The following is a 27,959-nucleotide window of genomic DNA, read 5'->3' on the forward strand; positions in this document are numbered from 1 at the left end:
TTGTAGTGGTTCTCAACCTTCCTAATGCCGCGACCCTTTCATACAGTTCCTCATGTTGTGGTAACTCCCAATTTCATTGTTACAAATTGATCATAATTAAAGCATAGTGATTAATCACAAAAACAATATGTAATTATATATGTGTTTTCCGATGGTCTTAGGCGACCCCTGTGAAAGGGTCGTTCGGACCCCCAGGTTGAGAACCGCTGTAGAGAAATAAAAAGAACCAGCGCCTGGGAATTTTCAGGTCGCTCTTGTAACGCCCCCCGCCACAAGCACCCCGGGGTGAACTACAAGTCCCACAAGACCCCGCCTCAAGGGGAGGCGGGGCCCAGGCGAGGGCGGCACCGGCTGTTCCTCTTTCTTGAAGCGTGATTGGCTCGCGGCTCTGGAAGGCGACCAATGAGCGCACTCGGGAAAAGCGGCGAGGCCAATATGGCTTCCTGCACCTGGTGACGGTTGTGGGAACTGTTGGGTCTCATGGAGAAGCCGCGCGCCGTCGAGGTGAGTGGGAGAGGACTTTGGCGGGAGGGAAAGGGAACCCCGAGAGCCCAGCTCGGGGGACGCTGCGGGCCTTTCAGCGACGCCTTGCGGTGCTGGGTGGGAGGATGGATAAACAGGCTGAGCAGGGCCAGAGGGGTCGGTGCTGCCTTCTGGTCCGAGGTGGCTGGGGTCGGCGTCTGGCGAGCAGTTCCGGGAGGAACCGCCTCCCTGGCCTCGGGAAGGGGAACCGGGTTGGGGGTCGGAGAGCTCCCGAATCCCCGTCGTCCCTCCTGTCGCGCGGCCCCGTTCTTTAGGGCTTGCGAGGCCTGTCACATCCCGGGTGACGTGACGGGAGATGAAGGCAGAATAAACATTCCGTGTCTAGGCTGCCCACGTGCGCGGTCTCCCGGGACACGCACCACCGTCCCGGTTACTGTTTCGCTTTTACGGTTCTAGTGGCTGCGGCTTCGGTAGCGAGACTCCGGGAAGTTCACGCCGCCGGGAGGCGGAGGAGGCCGGCGCCACGCCCGGCCGGCCCCCAAATCCACCTGTTAGGTCCCCGCTCTGCCGACCTGTGCCCCACTCACTCGTTCATCATTGGCTTCCGGTCGCCTTGTGTTTTGTGTGTTGTTTTTGTTTTTGGAGACCAGAAAGGAGAGGGAGAGAAACATCCATCGGCTGCCTCCTGCGCGCCCCCTACTGGGCATTTGGGGATCGACCCCGCACCCCAGGCTGGTGCCCCGACGGAGATCCCAACTGGCCACCTCCCGGGACGACGCCCAGCTAACTTAGCCTCCACGGCCGGGGCCTTGTCACCCTGTATTTGAATTCAGTTTCCTTTCTAGCACATTTGCATGTGTAATTGGAAATATAAAGTGGAATCGCCCTTGAACCAGGGGGTCACGGTTGGATTCCGGGTCAGGGCACACGCCCCGCTTGCTCCCCGCTTGCGGGCTCCATCCCCAGTAGGAGGCGTGCAGGAGGCAGCCAGTTGATTCTCTCTCATCACTGATGTTTCTCTCTCTCTTCTCCCTCTCCCTTCCTCTCTCTGAAATCAATTGGGGAAATAGATATATATTTTTTATTTTTATTTATTTATTTTTTTTAAGAATAATAGCTCACACTTTGAGAGCTGTCACTAAGTCCTGGAAACAGATCTAGGCTTTACATATCTCAGTCTTCACAACAGTCTTCTAAGGGAGGCCTGCTTTTCTCTCCGGTGCACTAGTGAAGAACAGAGCGGCCAGGGTGACTGTCCTGCACCAAAGCACACAAAAGTGGCAGAGCCAGGATTCAAACCTGGGCAAATCTGATTTGAAATGCCATGCTTTTAACCAGTAAAAATTGCCAGTACTTATTGAACACTTACTATGTGCACGTCACTCACTGTTCCCAGTGCTTTACATGTATTTTTTTTTAAATATATTTTATTGATTTTTTACAGAGAGAGGAAGGGAGAAGGACAGAGAGCTAGAAACATCGATGAGAGAGAAACATTGATCAGCTGCCTCCTGCACACCTCCCACTGGGGATGTGCCCGCAACCCAGATACATGCCCTTGACCGGAATCGAACCCGGGACCCCTCAGTCCGCAGGCCGACGCTCTATCCACTTAGCCAAACCGGTTTCGGCAGCTTTACATGTATTAATCCTTACTTTTCCCCCGAAGCCTATGAAATAGGTGGTATTGTGCTCATTTACAGATGGGGAAACTGAGACACTGAAAGACTGACTTACTGCAGAGCATACAGCTGGTAAAAACTAGCGATGGGCTCTGGCCAGTGTACTCAGCGATGCAGCGGTTCTCAACCTGTGGGTCGGGACCCCTTTGGCGGTCGAACCGCCCTTTCACAGGGCTCGCCTAAGACCATCCTGCAGATCAGATATTTACATTACAATTCATAACAGTAGCAACATTACAGTTATGAAGTAGCAACGAAAATAATTTTATGGTTGGGTCACAACATGAGGAAGTGTATTTAAAGGGCCAGAAGGTTGAGAACCACTGGATTAGAGCATCACACTTCGCACCCGCATCGGTGGAGGTGGAGGTGTGTGGGGAAGGCAACCAATAGATGTGTCTCTCTCACAATGATGTTTCTCTTTCTCCTCCTCCTCCTCCTCCTCCCTCCCTCCCTTCCACACTCTCTCTAAAAAGCAATGGAAAAAATATCCTCAGGTGAGGATTAACAACAACAAAACTAGAGATGGTATTTGAGCCCTGACCTAGAGTCCAAATTCTTCACACCTTTTCTACTACACGCCAGGTAGATTCATATACACTATCTCATTTACATCTCACATCCTGTGAGCCAAGTTTTTTATTTATTTTATAGATAGGAAAACTGAGTCCCAGAGGTTAAATGCCTTGCCCCAGCTAGTTAGGATCAGAGCTAAGTCCCAAGTTGTGGTACATTCCACTGTGCTATAGCTAGTGTGTCTTCTGCCTTCCAAATCCTTCTTATGGCAGTCTGGGTCCCAAATTAACTTTTCTCTGACTTAAGTTGTTTTTGAGTTGAGGTTATTTTGATGTACATATGCTGAAGGGGGAAGAGTACATTTCTCCTGAGTTCAGTTCCAGGCCACCGCGACAAAGACAGTCGTAATCTTTTTGCTGGTGGAGAGTCTTGCCTTCAATTTGTGAAAATTGCAACATCTGTGAAGTGCAATGAAATGAGGTATGCCTGTACAGGTTTCCCTCAGAATCCGTGGGGGATTGGTTGCAGGAACCCCCACAGATACCAAAATCTGCAGATGCGCAAGTCCCTTATATAAAATATCATAGTATTTGCAAATAACCTATGCACATCCTCCCATATACCTTAAATCATCTCCTGATTACTTATAATACCTAATACAATATAAATGCTATGTAAACAGTTGTTATTCTGTATCACTTAAGGAATAATGAAAAGAAAATTGCCTTCGTATGTTCAGTACAGATGCGACCACAGGCCTAACTATATGGTACATGTCAGCAACACTAACATTGTATTGATGTTTTTTTACGGAAATGTGGAACCCACTGATATGGAGGGCTGGCTGTATATTTCTCTCCCAGAAAGTCTTCATGAGGCATCTCACTTAGGATATTTTCATATCATTGTATTCTATTGAATCATGTAAAATATCATCACTTACAAATCCACAGAAGGAGCTTGCTTAATTCCTAAAACATGTTTTTTTCTGTTTTAAGCTATTCTGTTGAATTGTGCCTGCAAAGTGTATGAACAAGAGTGACGCTTCTGTTGTTCCCAAAGGGGTGTTTGATTCTGCCTGCCATTTTGCCCAAAAATGTTGACTGACCAAAAACTGGAAAGGGAGCAGCTAGCGATCTGCAGCTGCCCTCCCTGTACACGAAGCCAACCAGGATTCCTGCCTGCTTTGTGTCCTCCTTTCTTGCACTAGGAGATTCCTTCTTCAGAACCCATGGAAGAAGAAGAGGAAGATGACGACTTGGAGCTCTTTGGTGGCTATGACAGCTTCCGGGGTTACAACAGCAGTGCGGGCAGCGAGAGCAGCTCCTATCTGGAGGAGTCCAGTGAAGCAGAAAATGAAGAGAGGGAAGCAGGGGAGCTGCCCACCTCCCCCCTGCATTTGCTCAGCCCTGGGACTCCTCGCTCCTTGGACGGCAGTGGTTCCGAGCCAGGTGCCTTCAGAGTGTCCCCGAAGATGGGAGGTTTCAGGAGGCTGTGGCGGAAGAGGGGGGATCTAGGCCATGTGGACAGAGTTGTCAGGTGTAAAGGGCTGTTTGGTCTTAAGTATGAGGGATCAGATGTGTAAGGACCTGTGAGAGAGACAGAAGCACCCCAAGCATCCCCAAAGGTCATTTCCCCTGGTGCATCTGATTTCAAATTGTGATTTCACTCCTTTCATACAACTGATTTTATTCAGCACATATTAGATGCTAGTCATTAACATGGCACTGCTTTTACATTTGTGTGAATAGTTGGTGTATTTTTAAAAAATATATATATTTTTATTAATTTCAGAGAGGAAGGGAGAAGGGAAAGAGAGATAGAAACATCAATGATGAGAGAGAATCATTGATCGGCTGCCTCCTGCACGCCCCCTACTGGGGATCGAGCCCACGACCCGGGCATGTGCCCTTGACCAGAATTGAACCCAGGACCCTTCAGTCCACAGGCCAATGCTCTATCCACTGAGCCAGGGTAGCTGGTGGATTTTTTTAAAATATATTTTTATTGATTTCAGAGAGGTAGGGAGAGGGAGAGATAGATAGAAACATCAATGATGAGAGAGAATCACTGATTGGCTGCCTCCTGAGGATTGAGCCCGCAACCCATGCATGTGCCCTTGACCGGGATCGAACCTGGGACCCTTCAGTCCACAGGCTGATGCTCCATCCACTGAGCCAAACCAGCTAGGGCCGCTGGTGGATTTTTAAGCGTGGATGTTGAGAAGGTAGGATACCTAAAGTGTTCTGATTATTATCCAGTAAGCAACAAGAAATAGCTTATGGTTTGGAAGTGACAGTGAGGGAAATAGAGAATAAAGTGACCCCTGGGTAAGAGGAGTAGGTGGTTGGGCAGATAAGAATCCCCATGGAGCATATGGAAGCCAGTTGGCTTCAGCGATGTGATGCTTGGACAGCTGCTGGACCCATGTCGGGGTCTCCACATGTCACTGCCTGTGAAGAGAGGCAGGTTAGGGGTCTGTGAGGACACTCTGTTCCTTGGTGCCCAGCCTCTTCAGAACAATTACCTAAGACTCTCTGCCACTTGAATCTTATTTCCTTTCTATTCATCCTGTGCTGTCTGCCTTCGTGTGTCTGTCTCCCTTCTGTCTTCTAGTTGTTCTCTTAGAATCTCAGAACTTTAGGAATAGAAAGACCCGAGAGAGACCATCGAGCCCAGGGTTCTCTAGCTCTGGCCTGGGCATTTTTAAGAGCCCCCAAGTGATTCTAATGTGAAGCCGGGGTTGCAACACTGATCTAGTTCAGTCCCTTTATAGATGAGAAAAAAAATAGACTCAGAAGTTAAATGATTTGGGCACTTTTTTCTACTTTTTTCCCCTGCAAACTTTCCAACACACGTTTCTTTGTGGATTTTTCTTAGCCCCACTATTGACACATAGCCAAGGGATGCCAAGCAGCTTATCTTAGGTGAAGTAGATTCAGGATTTACCTGGTTAATGCAGTGCCAGGTTTTTAAGGGCCTATCATTCTGTTTGATTTGGGGTGACAGATCAGGTGAGTCATGTGCTAAGTTCTCTTCCCAGCTGTCTGTGAGATGTGTGGTATCGTGGGTACAAGGGAAGCCTTCTTCTCCAAGACCAAGAGGTTCTGCAGCGTCTCCTGTTCCAGGAGCTACTCCTCCAACTCCAAGAAAGCCAGTATCTTGGCTAGATTACAGGTGAGAGGCAGTCACTTGGGAAGACCCTTCCTGGGGCCCAGGGTGCTGAGACAGGAACAGCCAACTAACTGATGGCAAGGGGCCAAGAGGGCTTGGGAGGACCTTGCCTGTATCCATCCCAGGATATAAATTGCCTGGTATTTATTATGATCTCAAACTTTAGGGGGCAGAGGAATCTATTTATGGAGCTTATTAACTTGCAGATTCCTGGAGCTGCATTCACTTCATTCCCCACTCTGGGGAGGTTCAATAAGTCTTAAAAATGCCCTTGGTCTTTGCACCACATTTTTATAAATGTTCTGAAAGGAAGCTGGGGACCAGCCACAGGCTCATCAGCCCAGTGGGTTTAGATGGTTGATGCTCATCTCTGACTCCGTGTCATAGCCACCCAGAAAGTCTTACAATCTCTAGTTAATTACTGACATTCATAGCAGTTTCAGACATGGAGAGATTCTGATGTGCTGTCCGACCCATACACTAACTGGGACGTGTGCCGGAGTCCAGAGGAAGAAGGACTTGCTAGGGTGGCTCTGGGCTGAGGCAGCAGAGCGAGGCTGGAAGCTAATCTCAGGTGCAGGCCTTGTGTTGTTTATGGTGACTGGCTGCCGTCCACAACGCCTGTTCTCAGACTTGACTGCATGTTGAGCTCACCTAGAAGGTTTTAAAAATATTGACGCTTGGGTCTTGCTCCCAAAGAGCCTGGCTTAACTGGGATGAAGTGTGGCCTGGACACAGGGGCTTCAAAGAGCTCCTCAGGTGAACCTACTGTGCAGGCAGGCTTGGGGCCTGCTCTGGTGTGTAGTGAGTCAGCGAGCCAGTTCTGCTCAGTGCTTCCTACACTCGCTCACCTTCACGAGATCATTACTGTTGTTGCCCTCATTTTGTGGATTGTAGTCAAGGCATGGAAAATCCTTCCTCCGTGAGCTGGTAATATTGTGAATAGCTGCAATTTGGAGGTACTTACTAAGGGCTTGGCACTCTCAGTGTAACCAGTGATCTCTAAAAAAAATAATTTTTAAAAAGTCCTTTTAAAGGGCCAAAAATTTTTAGTAACTTGCTGAAAGGTACACAGATACACTTGATCTTAGCCAAAAGGCCGAGAAGCGATGAAAGGCACGCAAGTAAAATGGAGCCAGGATTTGACCCTAGGTCTGTGTGGGTTCTAAACCCACATTTCTACTACACTGATCTCTAGCAAATTCTCTGGGCCTCTGAGCAGTGCTTAGGTTACAAATTACAGAATGGATCGGCGTCCTTCAGCTTTGGGGGAGGACTCTGAGCCCTGATGGAAGCGGAACCTCCATGTATATACAAAAAGTCTCCCGGTTCCATTCACAGATCCCCTGAAGCCCATTCTCTGCCATAAATCTGCAGAAGCGCAGGAGCAAGTAATGGCTGAGAGTTCAAGCCACTAGGAAAAGGTTGCTGGAGGAAGCAAAAGTTTAAAAGATGGGACAGGTGTCGCTCTCTGCCTTCCTGCTCAGCCGTCTGTCCGTCCCTCCCCAGTGACAAGAGTTAAGCCCTTCTCCCATCCTTGCAACCCTTATTGTTATTAGCATCACCTCGATTTACAAATGGAGAAACTGGAGCCCCGAGAGCTTACTAGGAACTGACCCATGTTAAGATTTAAACCTAGGCAGTCTAAGTCTAGAGCTATATTCTTAGCCAATATTCTCCACACATCCTCTCTGCCCTTCAGGGAAAACCACCTACCAAGAAAGCCAAAGTCCTGCACAAAGCAGCCTGGTCTGCCAAAATTGGAGCCTTTCTCCACTCCCAAGGGACGGGACAGCTAGCAGATGGGACACCAACAGGGCAAGACGGTAAGCGGGCAGAGGACTGTGCTCAGGGAGCTGCTGGGCATGGGTATGGGGGTGGGGGGCAGGGCTGGGGGCCCACTCTGGGAGTGAGGAGAAAAGATGGTCCGCTAGAAAGAGCCCTGACACAGGCTTACTGTGGGTTGCATCTTCCTCACCTGGTAGCTATTGTGGAAATCACTGCAGAAAATCCCTTCAGACACCCTAAATGGCAGGACCCCCACTGATCATTCAAAAGCCATGAATTAGCCTCTATTGTTTTGCAATGATGTTAGCTCTGTGCTTTCCGTTTCCCTGGGCGGTGGAAAACCAGGTCTAGTTGGGAGAGGGGTGGTGCAATAAGAAAGGGAACTTTGAGTGCTGAGTGCGGAGCAATTTCTGAGCAAGTTAAATAGAGGCACAAAGCAACTCTGCTCTGAGTGGTCAGAGTTTCTGACAGAAATTGAGCTCCATAGGCGTGAGGGTTGCCTGCTGTAGCCAATGACAGGTCAGGGGGAGGTCTGAGGAATTTAAACTCAAGGGTCTTTGAATTTCATTTTCCTTTGGGGGAAGAAAGGCCAGACATTTCCTTCTGATTGTTTACTCCTGAGAGTCTGGCAGCCTTTGGAGAAGGTCCTGATGGCCACTCGTGGGCCAGGTATGGGGACAGGTGGCCTCGCCATGCACTTGGGACTGAGATCCTGCTGTGGTGGGAAAGGGACCTGCCTCTCCAGGCTCCTCAGGGGCCAGGTGCCTGGAGTGGCTGCTGCCTGAGCTCCGGACTCCACTCTCTTCAACTCCTCTTTGTCTGCAGCGCTGGTCTTGGGGTTCGACTGGGGGAAGTTCCTGAAGGATCACAGCTACAAGGCTGCTCCTGTCAGCTGTTTTAAGCACGTGAGTGCCCTGGCGGGGAGGGAAGAGGGAGCAGGGAGCCCAGGGGCTCACCACCCACCTCACCTCACTGCCTCGCAAACACTGTTCCAGGCTGGGCGCAGCACTGGCACCGCGAGAGAACAGTGGTGGTGGAGCAGGGTCCTGGTGGTTGAAGTCCAGCTTTGTTACTCATTTACCTTTCTGTTCACTTCTTTGCAAAAGTCTTCCCTCGGACCCTCACTGAGGGCTTCTAGCACTGCACTGCCCCTCTGAGGGCAACTTGTTATTTACATAATGGAACGTGGTGCTCGCTTATGTCTGCGCACCAAATATGAACTCCTTTTCTCCTTTCTTCCCATTGTCCATGTTTCCCATTGAAAGCCTGGTGCTTCTGAACTACCCTGGGCCCCTTGGTCCCTGGAGGCGGATGTGGATGCCTCCTGGAGCCCCTTCTGCAGACGGCTCCCTGGCCCCTATCATTGAGAAACACCATCAGGGTGAGGCCCTGGGGGCTGGGCGTGGAGTGGAGGCGCTGACTGTGAAGCATCTGTAGGCGATGGTTGCAGGCTAGGAGGGAGGCCTAGAGCAGCACTCTTTTGTCTTCCAAGCCAATTTCTAAAACACCAGGAAATGTAGGTGGAGGCCTCTCACCAGAGTAAACCCACCCCCTGGCCTCTCCTTTCTGAGCTGCTGCTGAACTCTGCAGGGTGCCCTGAACAGTGAAGAGCTGACCTTCGACTCCTCTGAATTGCTAGTGCAGGCGGCCTCTCCTAGTTGCCCTGAATTCTCTAGCACCCCCGGCATTGGCACCTTCGCTGCAGGGGAGTTAACGGCACACTTGCATTTAACATGTGCGGTTCATGTGCCCTGGGAAAAGCCCGCTCCTGTGTGCCTGGGTAGCATTCTAGGTCTATGATGAACCCAGTCTGTGGCCAGGGACATGGGACAGGATACCCCGATTGGCGTAAGCAGGCTGGGATGCAGAAAAGGTGAATTTCCCCAAAGGAGATCAAGGTGCCTGGCAGCAAAGTGAGGATTAGTCAGTGGGGGGCACCCAAAAAGCAGTCCCTTGCTGTGGGGGGGGGGTGGGTGGGAGGGGCACGTGAACAGGCGGAGAGGACCAGCTGGAGGGGTGGAGAAAGAACACGCGGGAGTGATGTGTGGTGGGCGGCTCTGTGAGAGGTGGAGAAAGAACACGCGGGAGTGATGTGTGGTGGGCGGCTCTGTGAGAGCCGGCGTGGCGATGGCTGAGAGATCAGGGGTCATGATCCTTACTGCCCAGGCTTGAATGATGATTTAAGGAGGTGATATTTGTGCCAAGAACAGGGTTTGGCATGTGGTAAGCACTAGCAGCTGTAATGTGGCATGCAGGGTGTCATGCAGGCTGGCACAGGTGTGATGTGCTCAAGATGATACAGCGAGGAGCTGGTCCTGTACCGACTAGTACCGGCGCTGCCTGACTGGATCTCTGACCGTCACCCTGGCCACCCCATCTCCATTCCCTGACTGCTCTTCAAGGGCAGCAGACACACCTTGCTCACCTCTCCCTCCCTCGTCCTGTGCCTGGTTTTCCTCGTCCAGGGACTGATGCGAAAAGGCGAAAGACACAATCAGTTGGGAAGCCATGGGGCCAGTGCTCTTCTCTGCCAGCCCAGGCAGTTACTTCACTGTTTCCTTTGGGTTCTCTCATCCCCACCCAGGTCCCACTCTATGACCAGTGGGAGGATGTGATGAAGGGGATGAAGGTGGAGGTGCTCAACAGTGACGCTGTGCTCCCCAGCCGGGTGTACTGGATCGCCTCTGTCATCCAGGCCGCAGGTGGGTGTCCTCTGGCCAAAGAGGAGCAGGGTCTGGAGAGTGGTGTCTGCAGATGGGTGGGCAGTGCTGTGGGCAACAAAACCCCACCTGCTGGAGTTGCTGGCGCCCTGGCAGCCCTACCTCGCCTGCCTTAGAGGGGACCACCGAGCTGGGTGAGTTTGGAAACTCCCATTTTTTAAGGTTTATTCCAGGGGTAATCAGGCTATAGAAAATTAATTCTCCCCATTATGCCGCACTGCTTTCCAAGTAAGTGGCATGGGTTTGTTTTGGCCATGACTCTGTGGACAGCAGAGACCACAGTGTCTGCAAGGAGTTCTTGGAGGTGGCAGCTGAAAGTCTGGGTTAGGCTGCGGAAGGAGGAAGGCCTAAGAACATACCTTTCCCCATCGCACCCTCCCTCACTGCGGCTCGTGTCCTTTCCAGGGTACCGAGTACTGCTTCGGTACGAGGGCTTTGAAAATGATGGCAGCCACGACTTCTGGTGCAACCTGGGAACTGTGGATGTCCACCCCATCGGCTGGTGTGCCATCAACAGCAAGATCCTGGTGCCGCCCCGGAGTGAGTTGATGAGGGCTTCCGTGTGCTGGTTTCCGAGAGCCCTTGGGTTAGGCAGAACAGAACCCACTTGCCTCCTCTGTCCCAGAGGCCTCGTGGCAGCTCCAGGTTTAGAGCCTGATTGTATAGGATGAGGTGATTGCGGACCGAAAGGCAGAAATAAGTCGTCCATCTCCTCTGCTGGTCTCTGGGGTGGCTCTGGCGCCCCCTGTCGGTGGAAGTGTTGTCAGCGTGTAACCAGGAATCTTCTGTCCCGCAGCCATCCACGCCAAGTTCACCGACTGGAAGGGCTACCTCATGAAGCGGTTGGTGGGCTCCAGGACGCTTCCCGTGGATTTTCATATCAAGGTCTGGCACTGAGCCCTTTGGGTCTCCTCAGTGGTCTCCTTCCTGCCCTCCTATTTGATGTGCTTCCTGCTGCTCGTTGGTTCTTCCTAAGACCCTTGTTTAACAGTCCGTAGTGGCTCCATGGTTCTCCAGGAAGGATGGTGGTTCTTGCCTCCTCCCCAGCCCGACTCTGATCCCGCCGCATCGACCACCTGCCTTGTCTGCCGTTTGTTCTCCTGGGCCCTCACCTGTGCTCAGGGCGTTGTTCGGGAGCATTGCTCAGGAGGCTTTGTTAAGAGCTGTGGGAACACAGGCCCTGCATCCCAGGACCCTCCTGTCTGGCCGAGGACACGAAGTCATGCACATGAATAATTATAAAGCGGCCTTGGTTCTGAACCAGGGAGGTGCTTCAGAACCACCTGTGTGGCATTGAATTGTAATTTTAAAAATTATTTAGTTCTTTAACCTAAAAAGCCATACACATGGTAAAAATTCAAAGGGATCTCAAGGGGACAGAGTGAAGACTCAGTCTCTCCCACTCTAGAGGCCAGATTGCTTGGGGCTCACTCACCGAGGTGGTGGGGCCGAACCTCAGGTCTCCTGACCCGGATCTCACAGGTGTGGTTCCCTTGTTGCCTGGGTGTCACAACAGTGAGCAGGGAATGCAGGGCAGGTGCTGCCATGACACGAAATTGAACTGGAACAAGTATTAAAGAAGGGTTCATGGAAAAAATGGCATTTGAATTTGACCTTGGTCAGTAGGGTGTGGGTGGCATGGAAGCCAGCATTGGAAAACAAGGATGGAGGGGGAGTTGCCGTATCGCCCAGGGAACCGGCACCAGCCTGCAGCAAGAGGTGGTCCCCAGCCCTCAGGAGGCATTCTCGGACTTTCTTTCCCTAAGTAGAAATGATTTTTCCCTTCTTTGAACTCAGTGGGTGCTACTCCCTTGCTGCTTATCTCTCTATCTGTTGTTAATCATCGTTTTGTATTCTCTTTCCAACCAAACTGTAAGCTTTTCCTCCTGCATTTCCCATAGTGCCTTGCACAGTTGACAGATTTGCCTTGAGGATGACTGTTTACTCTTTCTCAGCTGGACCTTGTCTCAAGATGAGGCAGAGGATGGTGGTGGTGCAGGGCACTATGAGTATTAAGGTGGCCTCTTTTCTGGTGGCAGAACAGGGTTCCATGTGAACCAGTCGGCAAGCGTGCGGTTCGTCACCTACCCAGGTGTGCAGTGCGTGCTGGAGCGGACACAAAGCAGCTGCCTGTGAAGACGGGGGGAGGGTAAGAGGTGGGTTTGTGGAGGAAGCTTCAACTCAAACATGCCCTTTGATGCCTGCAGTATGGTCAGTGCTTAGTAAAATCTTTTGAATGAATGACCCATCAGCCAGTGTCTGGTGTTGCCTGTGTTTGTTCGTTGCTGAGAAAAATCATTAACTGGGCACTAACTCTGTGCCTAGTTCTGTGCTCGGCTGAGAATGTCGACCGGAGTCAGAGAGAACCTAGTTTCTGTCCTTGCAGAGCTCAGGTTCCGGTTGTGACCATAAACCCTGGAGTAGGGTTGTTGGGTTGTGGGCTGCCACGGGTGGGTGCAGAGGAAAGGAATGTCTCAGGGAGGCTGGTGGGGGGCAGTCCAGAGGGACCCCAGTCCAGGCCTCACCTGCATCTCTCCCTCATCTAAATGGACCAGCAGGCAGGCGGTGTTGGGGTGGTGCATTCCGGCCTTGAGGGCTGAGGGTCTGTGGTGGAGGACTGTCAGCTTTTCCAGGTGATCTGGAGACGCCTTCCCTTCTGGTGGGATTTGAAATAGCACAGCTCAGTGCCCCCATGCCAAGGGGTTGAGAGAGCCCTGCGGAGCTCACTGTCCCCAGTCCTCACCAGAGTTACAGCAAACAGAGCATCTCCTGCCCCCGTCACCCGTGCCCACCACAGGGCTCTCTAGAGCCGTTGGTGGGCCTCTTGGTCACTGTCCTTGCTGCGTCAGAGGGGGCAGGCATTGCTACTGAGGTGCTACAAAAGCCATTCAGAGTCGCGGCCCGGTGAGGCCAGAGCTGGAATTGGATGGATGGAAGCAAAGGCGACTCTACTCAGGAAGCTTGTGTGTGCCACCAGCAGGAGGCGGGCAGGAGAGGGGAGTGTGGGACACCTGTGGGTCAGAACACAGGTCCCGGAAGGAGCACAAGGCTGGATACTGGGATCAGGTTCAAGGCTCAGCTCTGGCACGAATGACTGTGTGACTCTGGGCAAGTCACCTGACCCTCTGGGCACCCGCTTCCTTAGTCTGCGAAGGGTTTTGTAATTCCCCGCAGGTGGGCTTACTGGCACTTTGGTGTGCGCGTTGTGAGCTGCCTGCCTTCTCAGTGTCATCCTCAGGACGTGGAGGCCAGGGTGGAATCGGGGGACAGGAGGGCTCACTTCCTGACTCAGTGTTCGGGCGGCTCCACCCCACTTTCCCCGTCCTCTGGTTGCTTGTAAGAAGGTGGTGGCAGGGGCCCCATGCCCACAGCAGGCCTGTGTTCTGATGTTGCAGATGGTGGAGAGCATGAAGTACCCCTTTCGGCAGGGCATGCGGCTGGAGGTGGTGGACAAGTCCCAGGTGTCTCGGACCCGCATGGCCGTGGTGGACACGGTAATTGGAGGTCGCCTGCGGCTCCTGTACGAAGATGGCGACAGTGACGACGACTTCTGGTGCCATATGTGGAGCCCCCTGATCCATCCAGTGGGTTGGTCACGGCGTGTCGGCCACGGCATCAAGCTGTCAGGTTAGCAGAGCCCCAGGCAGCCTGACCCCAGCTCTGCCACCCCGAGGCTGGGTGGGAGCACCTCTGTACCCCACAACAACGCCCTGTGGTATAGGTGCTCATCTCCATCCTGCAGTTGGCAATACTGAGGCCCAGAGAGGTTGAGTGACTTGACCAAGGTCACTCAGCTTGCAGGTGGTAAAACTGATTTGGAACTGGAGACCACAGGCCCCATCTTCCCCCTGTCACCTGGGAGGAGAATGGGTCTTGGGGCTAATAGTTCCCATAGAGGGTGCCTGACGCTTTTGGCTTCTAGTCCAGGCGGGTGGGGGCTGAGACACAGATGGCAGCACCTGCAGGGCAGCACCCGCACTTCTGGGGAGTGTAGCAATGGCCCTGTTAGCAGCCTTCAACTCCCTTCTCTCCCTCACTCCCTCTGCCATCTCCCCAAAAGAGAGGCGCAGCGACATGGCCCACCATCCCACCTTCCGGAAAATCTACTGTGATGCTGTTCCTTACCTGTTCAAGAAGGTGAGGCAAGCTCTTGGGCCCCTTCCCCTTGATCATGGGTCCAATCCAGGCCTTTGGACCCTGGCCCTCCCTGTTCCCTTCCCAGGCCTCTGGCAGTAGAGGCCTGCTCCCTCCGCCCTGCACTTGGGCTGTCCCAGGTGCCCCAGCTGTCCCGTTCCTTTAAGGTTCGCGCTGTCTACACAGAAGGCGGTTGGTTTGAGGAGGGGATGAAGCTGGAGGCCATCGACCCCCTGAATCTGGGCAACATCTGCGTGGCAACCATCTGCAAGGTGAGCCTGTGGCTGCCTCAACCTCCAGGCGGCTCGGGGGAGGGAGCTGGTGCAGAGCCCTCACTCCGTGTCCACCACATTCCCGGCTGCCTGCTCCTGGAGCCTGGAGTTCTGTGAGCTCCCCACTGAGAACACAGTGGCACAAAGACAGACATGGGCCCTGTGGGCACGGACTGCTGTCCAGTGAGGAGGGTCAGTAATCTCCAGCATAGGCTTCGAGTGCTGTAGCTGGAGCAGCAGCTCAGGGGAGCCATGGCCTCGTGTCCCCACCACAGCCGACTTGCCCTGGGATGGGGTGCAGCTAATGATACCGTGTTCTCTGGGTACCCCTCTCGACCACCCCCAGGTTCTCCTGGATGGCTACCTAATGATCTGTGTGGACGGGGGGCCCTCCACCGATGGCTCGGACTGGTTCTGTTACCACGCCTCCTCCCACGCCATCTTCCCAGCCACTTTCTGCCAAAAGAATGACATTGAGCTCACACTCCCAAAAGGTAAGACTGGCCTGACCAGGCTACAGGCGCCCCTTTGGCTGGTGCTCCCCCCTGGACTCCTCCCACTCCCCCTCCTCCCTCCACATCTCCTTCTGCTCCTCAGGCTACGACACACGCACTTTCAACTGGGACACCTACTTGGAGAAGACCAAGTCGAAAGCAGCTCCATCGAGACTCTTTAACATGGTGAGGAGACTGAGGACTGGGCACCCGGTGGCCTCGGATTGGCCCTGCCCACTGTCAGCGAGTATGTGCTGCTGAGATCAGCCACTTCCGGGGAGAGGGCCCCGCTCCGACACAGGCACCGCGCCCCAATAGTCCAGCGGTCCCTTTCCCACAGGGACTGGTGCTTGGGCACAAAGTACAGGGGGGCCATTGGTCAGAGGGACCTTCCCCTGCAGGCACTCACCACTGGGGCAGGGAGCTGGCTGGCCAGGTCACTGCCTTCTTCCTCCTCCCAGGACTGCCCCAACCACGGCTTCAAGGTGGGCATGAAGCTGGAGGCCGTGGACCTGATGGAGCCCCGGCTCATCTGCGTGGCCACAGTGAAGCGGGTGGTGCATCGGCTCCTCAGCATCCACTTTGACGGCTGGGACAACGAGTATGACCAGTGGGTGGACTGTGAGTCCCCGGACATCTACCCCGTCGGCTGGTGCGAGCTCACCGGCTACCAGCTCCAGCCACCCGTGGCCACAGGTCTGGGTTCTTGCAGCCCTAAGGGGCTCCTGACTTTCATTTTTCCTTCCTTCCAACCACGCCCCCTGCCCCATGCCCACCTCATTCTGTGGCATGAGATCGAGAAGTCTCCTGGCCCACCCTTGCTCCTGACTTCTCTGTCTCCCTTTCCCTCTGGCCTGCAGAGCTCCTTCCTTGATCTTGCCCACTCTGTCATATGCTCGTGCCCTTATGCACCCAGGTAAACTACCCAGGTCCCTCGGCGCAGCCCTGGTGACGAGGGTGGGAAGGGACAGCTGCTCTCCAGTCCCTCCCCCAGCCCCTTCCCCTTTCTCATGCCCAACTTTGGCTTTCCTTCTTGGGGTGTCCCGAGTGTCAGGGAGGCTATGAGGGGTGGGCAGGGGTCTCGGGATATGCCTCTACCCTGTGTCCTCTCAGAACTCTCTCCTCACCTCTTGTCCTTTTCTTTCAACAACAGAGCCAACCACACCTCTGAAGGCCAAAGAGGCCACGAAGAAAAGAAAGAAGCAGTTTGGGAAGAAAAGTAAGTGACGCTCTAGAGCTGCCTGGGCTGGTGTGGGACCCGGATCAGCAGGGCCTGTGGCCCTGGGAGCAGAGCTTGGGTGTTGTCACTTAGGTTGTGATGACGGTCCCTCCATTTCCTCCCCTTCCCATTTGGCCCCACGGGCGGTCATCCTGTCTTCCGTGACCCAGAGCAGAGTAGGGAGCCTTTAGTCCCTGGCAGTGGTCAGATGCCAGGAAAAGACAGGAGGTTGTATTTGAGAGCAGGAAGGGGAGGGAGGGGCCCCATGCTGCCCATGACAGGAACCAGCCCCTCTGCTGTGCTCAGCTGCTGGGTGTGGAAGTCAGAGGTGCTGGAGGAAACGAAGCTGCTCCCCAGGCTGCCGGTCTTCCCTCTGCCCCCTCAGGGATGGGAGCAAGGGCAGCCACAGCTTCAGGGTCACTTCCCCAGGCGGCGCCACTCTCAGCAGGTCCTGAGTCCAGCAGGGGCTTGGCTCGGGGCAGCCGGTTGGAGGGGGCAGGGCGTAGAGGAGGGTGGTGGCGAGGCAGCCTCCATGACCAGCACCACCCAGAGAAGAGGTGCCCGCAATGGGAGGCCGCTGAGCAGGATTAAGGTTGTGAGGGGCTCTGAGCCTCAGGCACAGGGCCTGAGGGGTGATGTCAGAAGTTCAGGCCAGTTCCCCTAAGTCAGTACCGTCCCCTCTGCTCTGCTGCCCAGCCGCTGGATGAGATCCAACCTTCAAGCCTCACATGGATGTGACCCTAATGCTGGGTTTAATTCCGTTTTTATTCAAAGGGAAAAGAATGCCACCGACCAAGACGCGGCCCCTGAGACAGGGGTCCAAGAAGCCCCTGCTGGATGAAGACCTACGGGCCACAGAGAAGGTCTCGGCGGGGGCCGTTCCCGATGAGAGTAAGAGCCCAGGGCGGGCTGGCGGGCAGGGCTCAGGGGCGGCGCCTCTCCTTCCCCACCTGGCACAGAAGGGTACAGTCAATTTTGAAGGGAATTTTCTGGGCACCAAGCAGCCCTTCTCAGACCACTGGGCAGAAGAGCTTCCGAAACACCCACCCCAGATCTGAGCGGAGCCAAGCCGCTCAGCCTGGCCTCTCCACCTCTGCCCACCTCGTGCTTGGCAGGGTGGGCAGCAGAGGGGCAGGTGCAGCGTCTGTGGCACAGCCAGCCTGGTGGGCGTGTGACGGGCCTGGGCCTTCTCCCACCTCATCCTGAGACCCCCAGCTAGGGAGTGAGATCCCTCCCCCAGATCCGGAGCCCCCACCCTTCCCAGCGTTACATGCACAGCCTCTCTCTCCCCCACCCCCCCTCCTCCCTCTCCAGTCATCGCTGTGCGTGTGAAGGAAGAGCATGTGGAAGCGGCCACGCCTGACAAGGCCCTGAGTCCAGAGCTGCCCGTTTCCATCGAGAACATCAAACAGGAGGCAGACGACTGAGCCGCCCCTGCTGCCAGCCTGGCCACCTGGAGGCCAGCGCAGGCTCCTCTGTCGCCACCTCCCTTCCACCCTCCTCAGTTTGGAGACTGAGCCTTTCTGCGTAAATACTGCCTGGTGCTGAGGGCCCGGCACTGAAGGATGAGCCGGGTCTCCTTTGACCTGCCTTGTGACCTCTGCCCTCTGGCAAGGCCTGGTGACTGGGGCTGCCTGGGGTCCCCACATGGTCGGAGTGGCTCCCTCTCCAGCTCCAGTTCCTGAAGCTCTGCCTCCCAGTCGCCCCTCCACACCCCTCAGCCGCCCGGGTTGGGGCTGTGGCCACACTGCAAGACCCAACAGTGAAGTGTCGTGCGCCTGTGTGTGCGGCCCGGCCCGGCCCGGCACATAATAAAGGCGGCACATAATAAAGGCTGCGGCCGCTCCTGAGGGGGAGGCCTCGCCTGGTCGGGGTGAGTGGTGTGATGGTCTGAACATTTTACCAAGTGGCCTGTCTTGCCCCCTGGGCTGTGCTCTTTCCTCCCAGCACCGCAGGGACAGCCATGTCTGTCGGGCAGCTGAGAAGCAGTGACCAGGATGTGGGTTTCAGTGGCTTGTGAGGCGTCCTTGACCTATGTTCCCTGTTGGCAGGAGCACCAGTTCCCATTTCTAAAAGGGCAGAGGTGGGGTGTGCTCCCTGGGCTGGGGGCTTGCAGGGACCTGGCGAGGGGAAGACCACGCCAGCCCGTGCCCCTGGGGGAGCAGCAGGTGTGGTGGGGGCCCCACTGATTGGGAGACGACCTCCAGCCTCCATCTGAACCTGCTCCAGAGGCCGGCTGGGCGGGGGCCTGTCCTTGTCACTCCCCTTCTGTGAACCAGGGTCAGAGTCAGGGCTGCGAGGGGAGTGTCAGTCCTGCTGGCGGAGGAGCCTGTGCAGGAGCCCCGGAAGCAGGGAGCAGGGGTAACAGGACACACTTCCTGGTTCCCTCTTCTTTGCTGTCCGAGCCCTTAACTCCTTAACACGGGTTTCCCTGCTCCTCTCGGAAATTACATTCTAGTTCACCTCCTCTTTGCCCAAATTAGTCTCCTTTGAAACTGTCTCCTTTCTGATCAATCCTGTCTCTTCATTCGCTCCCCTTTCTGGAACCTAAGGCGGAAGCTGCAGCCTCAGCCCTTTTCTCTCCTCTGCTGTGGGTAGGGAGCCGCACTGTCAGGGTCCACCTCTAAGGCGCAGCTGTGCTGGCCTGGAGTCCAGCTGCCGCCTGAGCTGGTCAGTCAGGCTGCTGTGGCCTGTGCTTGCCACTCGGGGTGCTGTCTGCTTGCTCAGGGCCTGGCTATGGGGTGTCATCCCAGAGATGGGTGATCAGCCCAAGGGGAGCCAGTTTCCAGTCAGTGGAGAGAACGTGGTCTGGTCTCCTTTGCTGAAGCCATCAGGCAGCCCCACATGGTGCAGAAACGAGCCCCAGAAAGCAGCTTGTTGGTGCAGCCTGATTTCTCCAAAAAGTGGCTAGATTTGCAAACAGTGAAGGCCAAAAGCAGGGACAGACCGGGGTGTGACAGGCAGTGGCATCAACCCCCAGGGACGAAGATGGCCTAGGTGTTCCCTGTGGCTTCTGGGGAAACGAATCATATGGCACTTTGGCCTTTAGTTTCTTCTTGAATGAAGAAGTTACGCCTACAGGTGCCGTGGGCACAAAAGCTCCTGATGGCGGAGCTGAAGGACAAGTGTAGCTGCTACTCAGGCCCTGGACTGGCCTCCCCAGACAGTGAGATAATGAAATCCCTTACTTGCTGAAGTCCAGTTTGTCTGATTTTTGTTCCTTACAGCAGCGTGTTCTGATATACCGCCTCATAGTAACAATTGCGAGGTGAGTTCACATGTGAAGAAGCAATAAAGAATAAATGGCACCTGTCTCCATAGCAACCACACATAGTGCCCTTATTTCTGCCATTCCCCTCCCCCAAACCCTGAGTTCCCCCAAGGCCTAGCGCCAGTGATGGCAAACCTATGACACGGGTGTCAGAGGTGACACGCGAACTCATTTTTTTGGTTGATTTTTCTTCGTTAAATGGCATTTAAATATATAAAATAAATATCAAAAATATAAGTCTTTGTTTTACTATGGTTGCAAATATCAAAAAATTTCTATATGTGACACGGCACCAGAGTTAAGTTTGGGTTTTTCAAAATGCTGACACACCGAGCTCAAGAGGTTCGCCATCACTGGCCTAGCCTGTGCCTTGTGCCTCGTGCCCTCTGCATGGGCCTGGTGCAATGAGTGTGTACGACATGAAAGGGTATGGATGGGGCCTAAAGGTCAATTTGATGTGTCCCAGGTGCAAGAGTTGACCTCTGGGGCATTCTTCCCCAAGGCACAGAATGACCCTGTGTCTCAGCTCCCGGATGGTCTCAGTGGGGCTGCTGGCTGGGAACCTCCTGAAGGGCCCTTCTGACTCCCTGCTTCTGCTGCAGGACATGCCGAGGCTCCCGGTGCGGATTCGGCCAAGTCCAAATGCACCTCACACTTTCCTGCCACCTGGTCCAGACCTCCTCTGCCGAGGGACTGGGAGAAGCAAGGGGACGGCCGTTTATGGCAACTTCACATGCTGGCCCTGGTTTACACACTTACAGCTTCATCTCCACAGGGCCTGCAAGGAACATGCCTTCATCTTACAGACAGGACAAGAAAGGCTCCTTAAGGTCTAGGAACTTGGTTGCTTAAATTTACTACTTAAATGACAGCAGCGGGATTAAACCCTGGTTGATCAGCCATATTGCTGCTGCACAATCCATTCCCTCACCATTAAGCATCTTCCATGTGCTGGGCCCCAAGCTAGAGGTTAGGCTCCAAGGAGAGGCAAGGTCAGCATCCCGACCCAGAGCATCCTGCCACAGGTCAGGACCCTTATCCTTCAGTTCCTTTGTGTTCCTGGGAGAAAACTGCCACTTTCAACAAAATAAGAACAAGCCCAGAACTCCAGGCTGGCCTTCGGTGGGGTATCTGCGTCTCAGGAAGGGTGGCTGGAGGGCATGGTCTGAGGTACCCTCATTCCTGCCACACCACCGTACTCTGTGTGTGTGGGGGGGGTGGGGGGTGTCCCTTTGAACTAAAGCCCTGGCATGGAGCCGGGGCCGGCAGCTGTGCTCCAGGAGCCCGGGCCGGCACAGGGAGAGCCCGTGCCGTTCATCAGCACAAGCCTGGCTTAAGTCCATGCACACAAGTGTCAGCATCTGCTGCCACTGTCACCACTCTTCCAGGCCGTGCTTCTACGGCAGAACTGCTCACCTTCAGCTTAGGGTCCTATGAGGGGTTCCTTTCTACCCCCACACGGAACACTCTTAGGGGTTACATTATGTCCTCCAGAGAAACACCTCAGAATGAGACCTTATTTAGAAACAGAAACTTCACAGAGGTAATCAAGGTCAAATGAGGTCATTAGGGTGGACCCCAACCCAATAGTCTGTGTTCTTATAAGAAGGGGGCACAGGATGTCGTGAGATGATGTGAAGACAAGGAGATACCAGAGGTTGGAGCTGTGCTGCCACAGGCAAGGAGCATCTGGGGCCCCCAGAAGCTGGAAGGGGCAGGAAGGACCCCCCTAGAGCGTCAGAGGGAGCATGACCATGCCTTGGTTCAGACTTGTGATCTCTGGAACAGTGAGGTGATAAACATACCGTTCGTGGTACGTGGTTCTGCAGCCCCAGGGAACTACTCCATCATCTAACGGTCCCCAGGCACCCCAAATCTTCCGATGCAGGTCCTCTCCCTCCCAGTGCCTCCTTGTTCTGTTCTCATTTCCCTCTGAGGACTGGCTGCTCCCCTATAGACCCTCCCGCTCCCAGTGCCCTCACCACCCAGCGCGGGCCCGACCTGGAGAGGCGCCCGCATCTCGCTCACTCTCCTCTGTGCGGTGAGATCTGGCTACAGCTGATCTTTCAGGTGTGAATGCATTTGTCAGGATGGTGAACACAGTGCCAAGGGGCTGACAGACCACCGCAGAGTGGAGTCCAGCTGGTGGCCGAGAAGCAGGGGGGCATCGGCACTGCTGGCCGCCCGCCCCTGGGACAGCCAGGCCCTCGAGGTCAGAGTGGGAAATGGTTGAGTCAACAGGGATCCAGCCTTTCAGTGACAGTGGGATTGATTTCACGAACACGTCGGTCCAGTGTGCTGTGGCCTAGCGGAAAGGCCACTGTCCCACGGGATGAAATCACGTGAAGCAGCGAGTCCGACAGACCCACCCCAGGCCCAGCCCGGAGGTAGAGGAGGTGAGGAGGCGGGCATGGGCATTCCTGAATGGAGGCAATGGGTCCTTGCCCAGATCTAGAACCACATGAAACTGAGACCAAGAGAAGTCAGAGCCCTGCTGCCCCGGGAGCTCTGGAACCTGCCCCACCCCCCGAGGCCTCCCCCCACCTGCCAACCTTGTCTGCTCCCCGCTGTCTTCCCTTCACGCGGGTTCTCCGGGCACTGGGCATCCGCTTGGCCTTCCTGGAAGCCCAGCTCGGGCAGGCTTCAAAGACAGCAACTGCAGCCTTCACCCTCTGGCCGCGGGCACTGGGAGGGGCGGCACAGGTGGCCCCCACGCGCAGGTTCAGCCCAGTGAGCCACCTGAGGAGAAAGAGTTCGGGGAACCCACGGTGCTGAGCTTTCCTGAGGCGAGGGCCTCGGGAATTTGGGGCAGTGGGGCCTCGTGCCTGAGAACCGACTCCAGAGAATCCTGGTTCGGTCGCTCACCAATTACGTGACCCTGAGCAAGTCACTTCCAACCTCACATCCCTTCTCTGTAACAAGAGGGCAGTCGTGGTGATAAACACTTACGCAGGGCTGTAATGGGTCACACCAATCTATACACGTAACTAATTCAATGTAACTGCTAACAAGCTGCCGCCATGAGGTGGACACGATTACTATCAGCCCCTTACAGAAGGGGGTTGTGTGGCCCAAGTCAGACGGCCAGACAGGCAGGACTCCAGGTGACTCTTGCTTTCTCGTGTAATTATGTGAAGCGCCCAAGAATATTGATGAGGTCCGGCTCCGCTGGGCTGGGCAGATCTCATTCCCACTCTATGGATGAGGGACTCGAGGCTCAGAGAAACCACTCCAAGCTGTGCCCTGGCAGGACCCCGCTCCCCGAAAGCTGCTCAGCCGGGCAGACTCGGGGCCCTGGAGAGCCAGAGGGGACTGGACTGAGAGCAGCTGGCGGGTCCCGCTGGGGGTCCAGGGGGAGGTGCTCACCTGTGAAGTGGGAGCAGCTGGCAGTCGCAGCGGAAGGGATTGCCGCTGAGGTCGACCAGCTCCAGCTGGCTGAGCCCCGGCAGGGCCGGCAGGGCCTGCAGCTGGTTCTTCTGCAGGTGGAGGCTCTGCAGCCGGGGCCCCAGGCCTGAGAAGGCCCCCGGAGAAACCTGCAAGGAGGCGCCAGGCCCTGGGGTGAGCTCCTGTCAGGCCCGGGAGGGAGGCCCATGCTCCCCTAGCACAAGGCAGTGGGGACCCTCAGGTGGCCAGGCAGGAGGCAGCGCTTGGGTGGAAACAGAGGTGCCTCTGACGCCAAAGCACTTGCCCTTTACAAGTCACCTGGACCCGGTCCCGGTGCTTTCTGCTTTGCCTGAGACACCCCACCCCCATCGCGGCAAAGCCCCTTGAGGGCTCCACTGCCTCACAGTGCACAACAGTAGGGGGCCCTGAGGGCCCGCCTCCTCCCTCCTCAGAGCCCAGCAGTGCCCTCCCGGGCAGGCCTCTGTGTGGCATGGATTCGAATGCTCTGTCACCCACACCCAGTTCCCTGGGCAGTGTGGTCTGGCTTATCTAAGGGTCCCGTGCCCAGCCTCGGGCCTGGCACTGCCGGGCTGGCAGTGTTTGTTGAGTGAATGTTCCCTACATAGGACCAAGCTGCCCCCCCCCCCAGTCCCCACCCCCTGTGCCCACCTGCTCCAGGCCACTGCTGTTCAGGAAGAGGTGCTGCAGCGACCGGCCCACGGGCTGGAAGGCGCCATCCCGCAGGGCCCTGAGCGGGTTCCCCGAGAGCTGCAGCTCCAGGAGGGCAGGCAGCCCCTCCAGGGCCCCCGTGGGCACCTCTCGCAGCTGGTTCCTGTCGAGGTGCAGCTTCTCCAGCTCCGGAGCCGGGCCCAGGGCGCCGGGGGACACCTGGGAGAGGCGGTTCCCGCTCAGGTAGAGCCAGCGCAAGGCCTGCGCGCCCGCCAGGTCCCCGGGCGCCAGGCGCTCCACCGCGTTGTCCTGCAGGTGCAGGGAGAAGAGGCGCGGCAGGGCGCGCAGGGCGGCCCCCGGCACCTGCAGGAAGCGGTTGCGCTCCAGGTACAGGTAGCCCAGGCGGGGGGCCCCTTCCAGGGCGGCGGCGTCCAGGCCCGAGAGCTGGTTGTCGGAGAGGTAGAGGTAGAGCAGGCTGCCCAGCCCGGCCAGGGCGCCCGCCTCCAGCGCCGCGATGCCGCAGTGCTGCAGGTGCAGCGACACCAGCTGGCCCAGGCCCGGGAAGGCCGCGCGGGGCACCGCCGGGAAGCGGTTCCGCCGCAGGTCCAGGAGCTGGGTGTCGCCGGGGAAGCCGCGGGGCACGGCCTGCAGGCCTCGGCCCTCGCAGCCGCTGTGCCGGGACGCGGAGGCGCACACGCAGGCGCGCGGGCAGGGCTGGGCCGCGCCGTCCTCCTCCGCGGGGCCCGGAGGGGCGCGGGGCCGCGCGGCCGCCGGCTCCTCGTCCTCGTCGAGGTCCTCGGCCGGGTCCCCGGGGCAGCGCAGGTCCGCGGGCCGCAGGGCGTCCAGGGCCTCGCCCCGCAGGCGCCGGGGGCCCCGGCACGCGCCATCGGAGCGCACGCGCGCCCGCGCCAGCCACTCGAGCAGGGGCCGGGCCTGGCAGCCGCACCACAGCGGGTTCCCCTGCAGCCTCAGCCGGCGCAGCTGGCCCGGGCCCTGCAGCGGCGGCAGCGTGTCCAGCTGGTTCCCGCGGAGGTCCAGGGTGTGCAGGCGCGGGCAGTGGGCGAAGGCCCGGGGGTCCAGGGCCTGCAGGGCGCCGTGGTCCAGCACCAGCTCCCGCAGGCCAGGCAGGGCCAGCCCGTCCTCCTCGCCCGCGTAGGTGAAGGGGTTGTGGCCCAGCTCGAGGCGCGCCAGGCCGCGGGCCTGGGACAGGGCCGCGCCGGGCAGGGCCTGCAGCTCGTTGTGGTGCAGGCTGAGCCTGCGCAGGGCGGGCAGGCCGGCCAGCGCCTCGGGGGCCAGCACGCTGAGCGCGTTGTGGGCCAGCCGCAGCCCGCGGGCGCGCAGCAGCCCCTGGAAGGCCATGGCGGGCAGGTAGACGAGGGCGTTGTGTGCCAGGTTGAGGGTGACCAGCGCGCCCAGCGCCCCGAACGTCCCGGGCCGCAGCTCCTCCAGCAGGTTCCCCTCCAGCTCCAGCCGCCGCAGGGAGCCCAGCCCGTCCAGCGCCTCCTGGGGCAGCGCGCGCAGGCGGTTGGAGGCCAGGTTGAGGACGAGCAGGCGGCCGAGGCCACGGAAGGCACCCTCGGCCACCAGCTCCACCTGGCAGTGCCGCAGGTCCAGGTGGGTCAGGTAAGGCAGGTCCTGGAAGGCGGCTGGGCCGAGCACCTTCAGCAGGTTGCCCTGGAGGTCCAGCCGCTGGGTCAGCTAAGGGGGAGGGGAGAGGAGCCTGAGCACCATAAGGACCAGTGCGGCCTGTGCCCCTGGACACGTCTCCTCCCCTTCACCTCTCTCTCATTCTTCTCCTCCTGCTCCCTGACACCTCCTCCAGGGAGCCTTCCTCCCCAGCCACCTGGGCCTCCCCAGCTCTGGCACTTTTTGCATTGAATTATCACTGCCTGTTTACTTTTTTTCTTTTTTTAAAAATATTATTATTGATTTCAGAGAGGAAGGGCGAGAGAGAGAGAGAGAAACATCAATGATGAGAATTATCGATTGGCTGCCTACTGCACAGCCCACACTGGGAATTGAACCTGCAACCCAGGCATGTGCCTTGACCAGGAATTGAACCGTGACCTCCTGGTTCATAGGTCGACGCTCAACCACTGAGCCACACCGGTTGGGCATGCCCATTTACTTTTGTCCCCACTAGTTCTTGTGTCTCTAGAGCAGACACCATATCTTCCTCCAATATATCTCCTGTTCTCTGCCACAGGGTCTGTAATTAATTCAATGTTTATAGGTCAACTACTTATGCCAATCACAGAGGATTTTAAATAGCTTGTCATCTTGTTGTTGCTTATTATCATTCCCATTTTACAGATGTGAAGACTGAGGTTCAGAAAGGAAAAGTGACTTTCCAGGGTCTCCTCCCAACCAGGCAGTGGCAGGTCCTCTCATGCCAGCCAGAGTCCTCCTGCCATCCTCCCCCACCCCCTCACCCTGCTGACCTCAGGGATGGCGTTGGGCACCTCAGTGAGGTTCTGGTGCCGGCAGGCCACATGCCGCCTGGAGTTGTCACAGACGCAGGTCTGTGGGCAGCGCTGGGCAGCTGTGTGCCCAGTTGGGCCCAGGGGCAGCAGCAGAAAAAGCAGCAGGACCGAGGAGATGCTTTGGGGACTGGGAGAGAGGAGAGCCCGTTGTTCACAGGGGCCAGGGTCCCACATTGTCCACTCACGGAGCCCAGGCTCTGGTCCTTTGGCCCCAGGGAAGGTGTCATCTCCCCCCTCCCCCACGCAGCAGAGGTTCTGTTGTTAGCCCTGCTTTACACTGGAGGAATCTGAGGCTCAGAGAGGTGACCTGGCACCTGCCTTTGGCTGTGTGCACGGAGGCCTTGCTAAATCCCAGAATGCCTCTGGGTTCAGTCTGTGCAGCTGTAGGGAGGCTCCCAGTCCAGGGAGGCCCGGACCTCCCAGCCGAGGTGGGAGGTGTAGGGAGAAGCAGCCCCCGTGGTGGCAGGGAGCATAATGACACTCATCTCAAGAAGACAGGCTGCCAGCCAGAGGGGAGGGCTTAGGTCCAGCCCAGGTTGTGGGGTAGGACTTGGGGGACCAGGAATTACGGGGTCCGAGAGCCTTGAGGAGCCTTAATGGCTGGTCAGAGCCACCTGACAGGTGAGCCAGTGGCTCAGCCCTCTCCTCTCCTGGTTATTCCCTGTTGTCCTCTCATTTTAGTGTCACTAGCTGGCCAGGACTGGGAAGGGAAACTGAGGGTCTGGGATTAGGGCTGAGCTTTGGGCAAGGCCTATCCACTTCCCTGTCTGTCTCCCATCTGTCCCTCCACCCCCACCCCCACTCCTCCGTCACCCACTGGGACCTCTTCATGTCACAACGTCAGCCACTGCCTATTGCTTCCTGGGGACAGTCGCTGTCACAGTGTGTCTCCTGCCTCCGCAACGCTCTGCTCACCACCAAAGGGAACTTTCCCAAGTACAGATGGGCCCTGACAGCCCCGCTGAAAGCCCTCAGCACCTCCCAGCTGCCTGTGATGGCAAGTCCCGCTCCTGGTTCCAGTGGGAATCTGCTCAAACACTTGAGGTTCAGCGTGTAGCTCCCCACCCTAAGCCCAGAGCTCCCCCCCTCACCTGCAACACCTAACGCACCGGCTCTTCCTTCTGTTTACAGCTCTGTCAGGGCCCCTAGCAGCCTGTCCTGATCCCTGGACTCCGTTCCACCCTGGGCCTCCCCCATTTCCACTCACTGCTTTGTCACCATCTGTTTTTCACTCTCCTTGGGGTCTCAGGGCTCAGCCTGGCCTTGGGGCTGGTGGCATCCCCCAGTCTGTGGCGAGGCTGAGGCTCAGGGTGGACCAGGGAGGGGGGCCTGGAGGAGGGGACAGATCCCTGAGGGACAAGCCCCCAGGGACTAGCCCACATTCCCACTCCCTCCCTCCTTGGAGTCTCTGCCCAGGCAGATCCCAGAGGCTGGAGAGGGGCGGGGTGGGGGTGAGGGGCTTGACAGCAGCCGCTCAGCTTCTCTAAACCCGCCCCCGCCCCCCCAGACTCCCGGGACCCAAAGACTCACCCCTCCATGCCGTCTCACGGGCAGTCCAGCCTGAAGAGCAGCAGCACAAGGGAAAGGCTGCGTCTGTCCCTGTCGGGATGCTGGCAGGAGCCCCCTCCCCGCCTGCAGGCCTGGCAGTGGGGACAGGGCTGAATGGGAGG

General features: G+C 56.6%; 2 protein-coding genes and 1 pseudogene across 2 annotated transcripts; 1 reads left to right on the forward strand and 2 right to left on the reverse strand.

Annotated features, from left to right (window-relative positions):
* The first annotated feature begins 422 nt into the window (after window positions 1-422).
* L3MBTL2 (L3MBTL histone methyl-lysine binding protein 2) lies at window positions 423-19,802 on the forward strand. Its single transcript, XM_070411192.1, has 17 exons — window positions 423-504; window positions 3,892-4,132; window positions 5,725-5,858; window positions 7,558-7,681; window positions 8,469-8,548; window positions 10,228-10,345; window positions 10,769-10,903; window positions 11,160-11,248; window positions 13,759-13,990; window positions 14,424-14,500; window positions 14,665-14,769; window positions 15,116-15,263; window positions 15,367-15,449; window positions 15,725-15,959; window positions 16,417-16,482; window positions 17,257-17,373; window positions 17,797-19,802. Exons 1-17 carry the CDS (start codon window positions 481-483, stop codon window positions 17,907-17,909), a joined length of 2,121 nt encoding a protein of 706 aa, XP_070267293.1. The 5' UTR covers window positions 423-480; the 3' UTR covers window positions 17,910-19,802.
* On the reverse strand, window positions 6,806-6,966 carry LOC139007967 (U2 spliceosomal RNA; annotated as a pseudogene).
* On the reverse strand, window positions 17,259-27,891 carry CHADL (chondroadherin like). The gene is made up of 6 exons (XM_070411191.1): window positions 27,820-27,891; window positions 26,248-26,416; window positions 23,807-25,504; window positions 23,120-23,286; window positions 22,306-22,492; window positions 17,259-17,432 (listed from the first exon to the last, which is right to left on the reverse strand). Exons 1-6 carry the CDS (start codon window positions 27,825-27,827, stop codon window positions 17,406-17,408), a joined length of 2,256 nt encoding a protein of 751 aa, XP_070267292.1. The 5' UTR covers window positions 27,828-27,891; the 3' UTR covers window positions 17,259-17,405.
* Between the last annotated feature and the right edge of the window lie 68 nt (window positions 27,892-27,959).

The sequence above is a fragment of the Myotis yumanensis genome, unplaced genomic scaffold, assembly GCF_028538775.1.
Source record: "Myotis yumanensis isolate MYYU_CA2020_CCGP unplaced genomic scaffold, mMyoYum1.0.hap1 SCAF_3, whole genome shotgun sequence".
NCBI classification, from domain to species: domain Eukaryota; kingdom Metazoa; phylum Chordata; class Mammalia; order Chiroptera; family Vespertilionidae; genus Myotis; species Myotis yumanensis.

Excerpts from the sequence above, each read along its gene's own strand:
- L3MBTL2 (XM_070411192.1), top strand. The coding sequence starts at position 481 with ATGGAGAAGCCGCGCGCCGTCGAG. Across the intron at positions 4,133-5,724 it reads CGGCAGTGGTTCCGAGCCAG|CTGTCTGTGAGATGTGTGGT; the intron begins GTGCCTTCAGAG and ends TTCTCTTCCCAG. Across the intron at positions 15,264-15,366 it reads TGAGCTCACACTCCCAAAAG|GCTACGACACACGCACTTTC; the intron begins GTAAGACTGGCC and ends TCTGCTCCTCAG.
- CHADL (XM_070411191.1), bottom strand. Across the intron at positions 25,505-26,247 it reads TGCCCAACGCCATCCCTGAG|CTGACCCAGCGGCTGGACCT; the intron begins GTCAGCAGGGTG and ends CCTCCCCCTTAG. Across the intron at positions 17,433-22,305 it reads GACAGCGGGGAGCAGACAAG|GTGGGGAAGGAGAGGCGCCG; the intron begins GTTGGCAGGTGG and ends CTTCTGTGCCAG.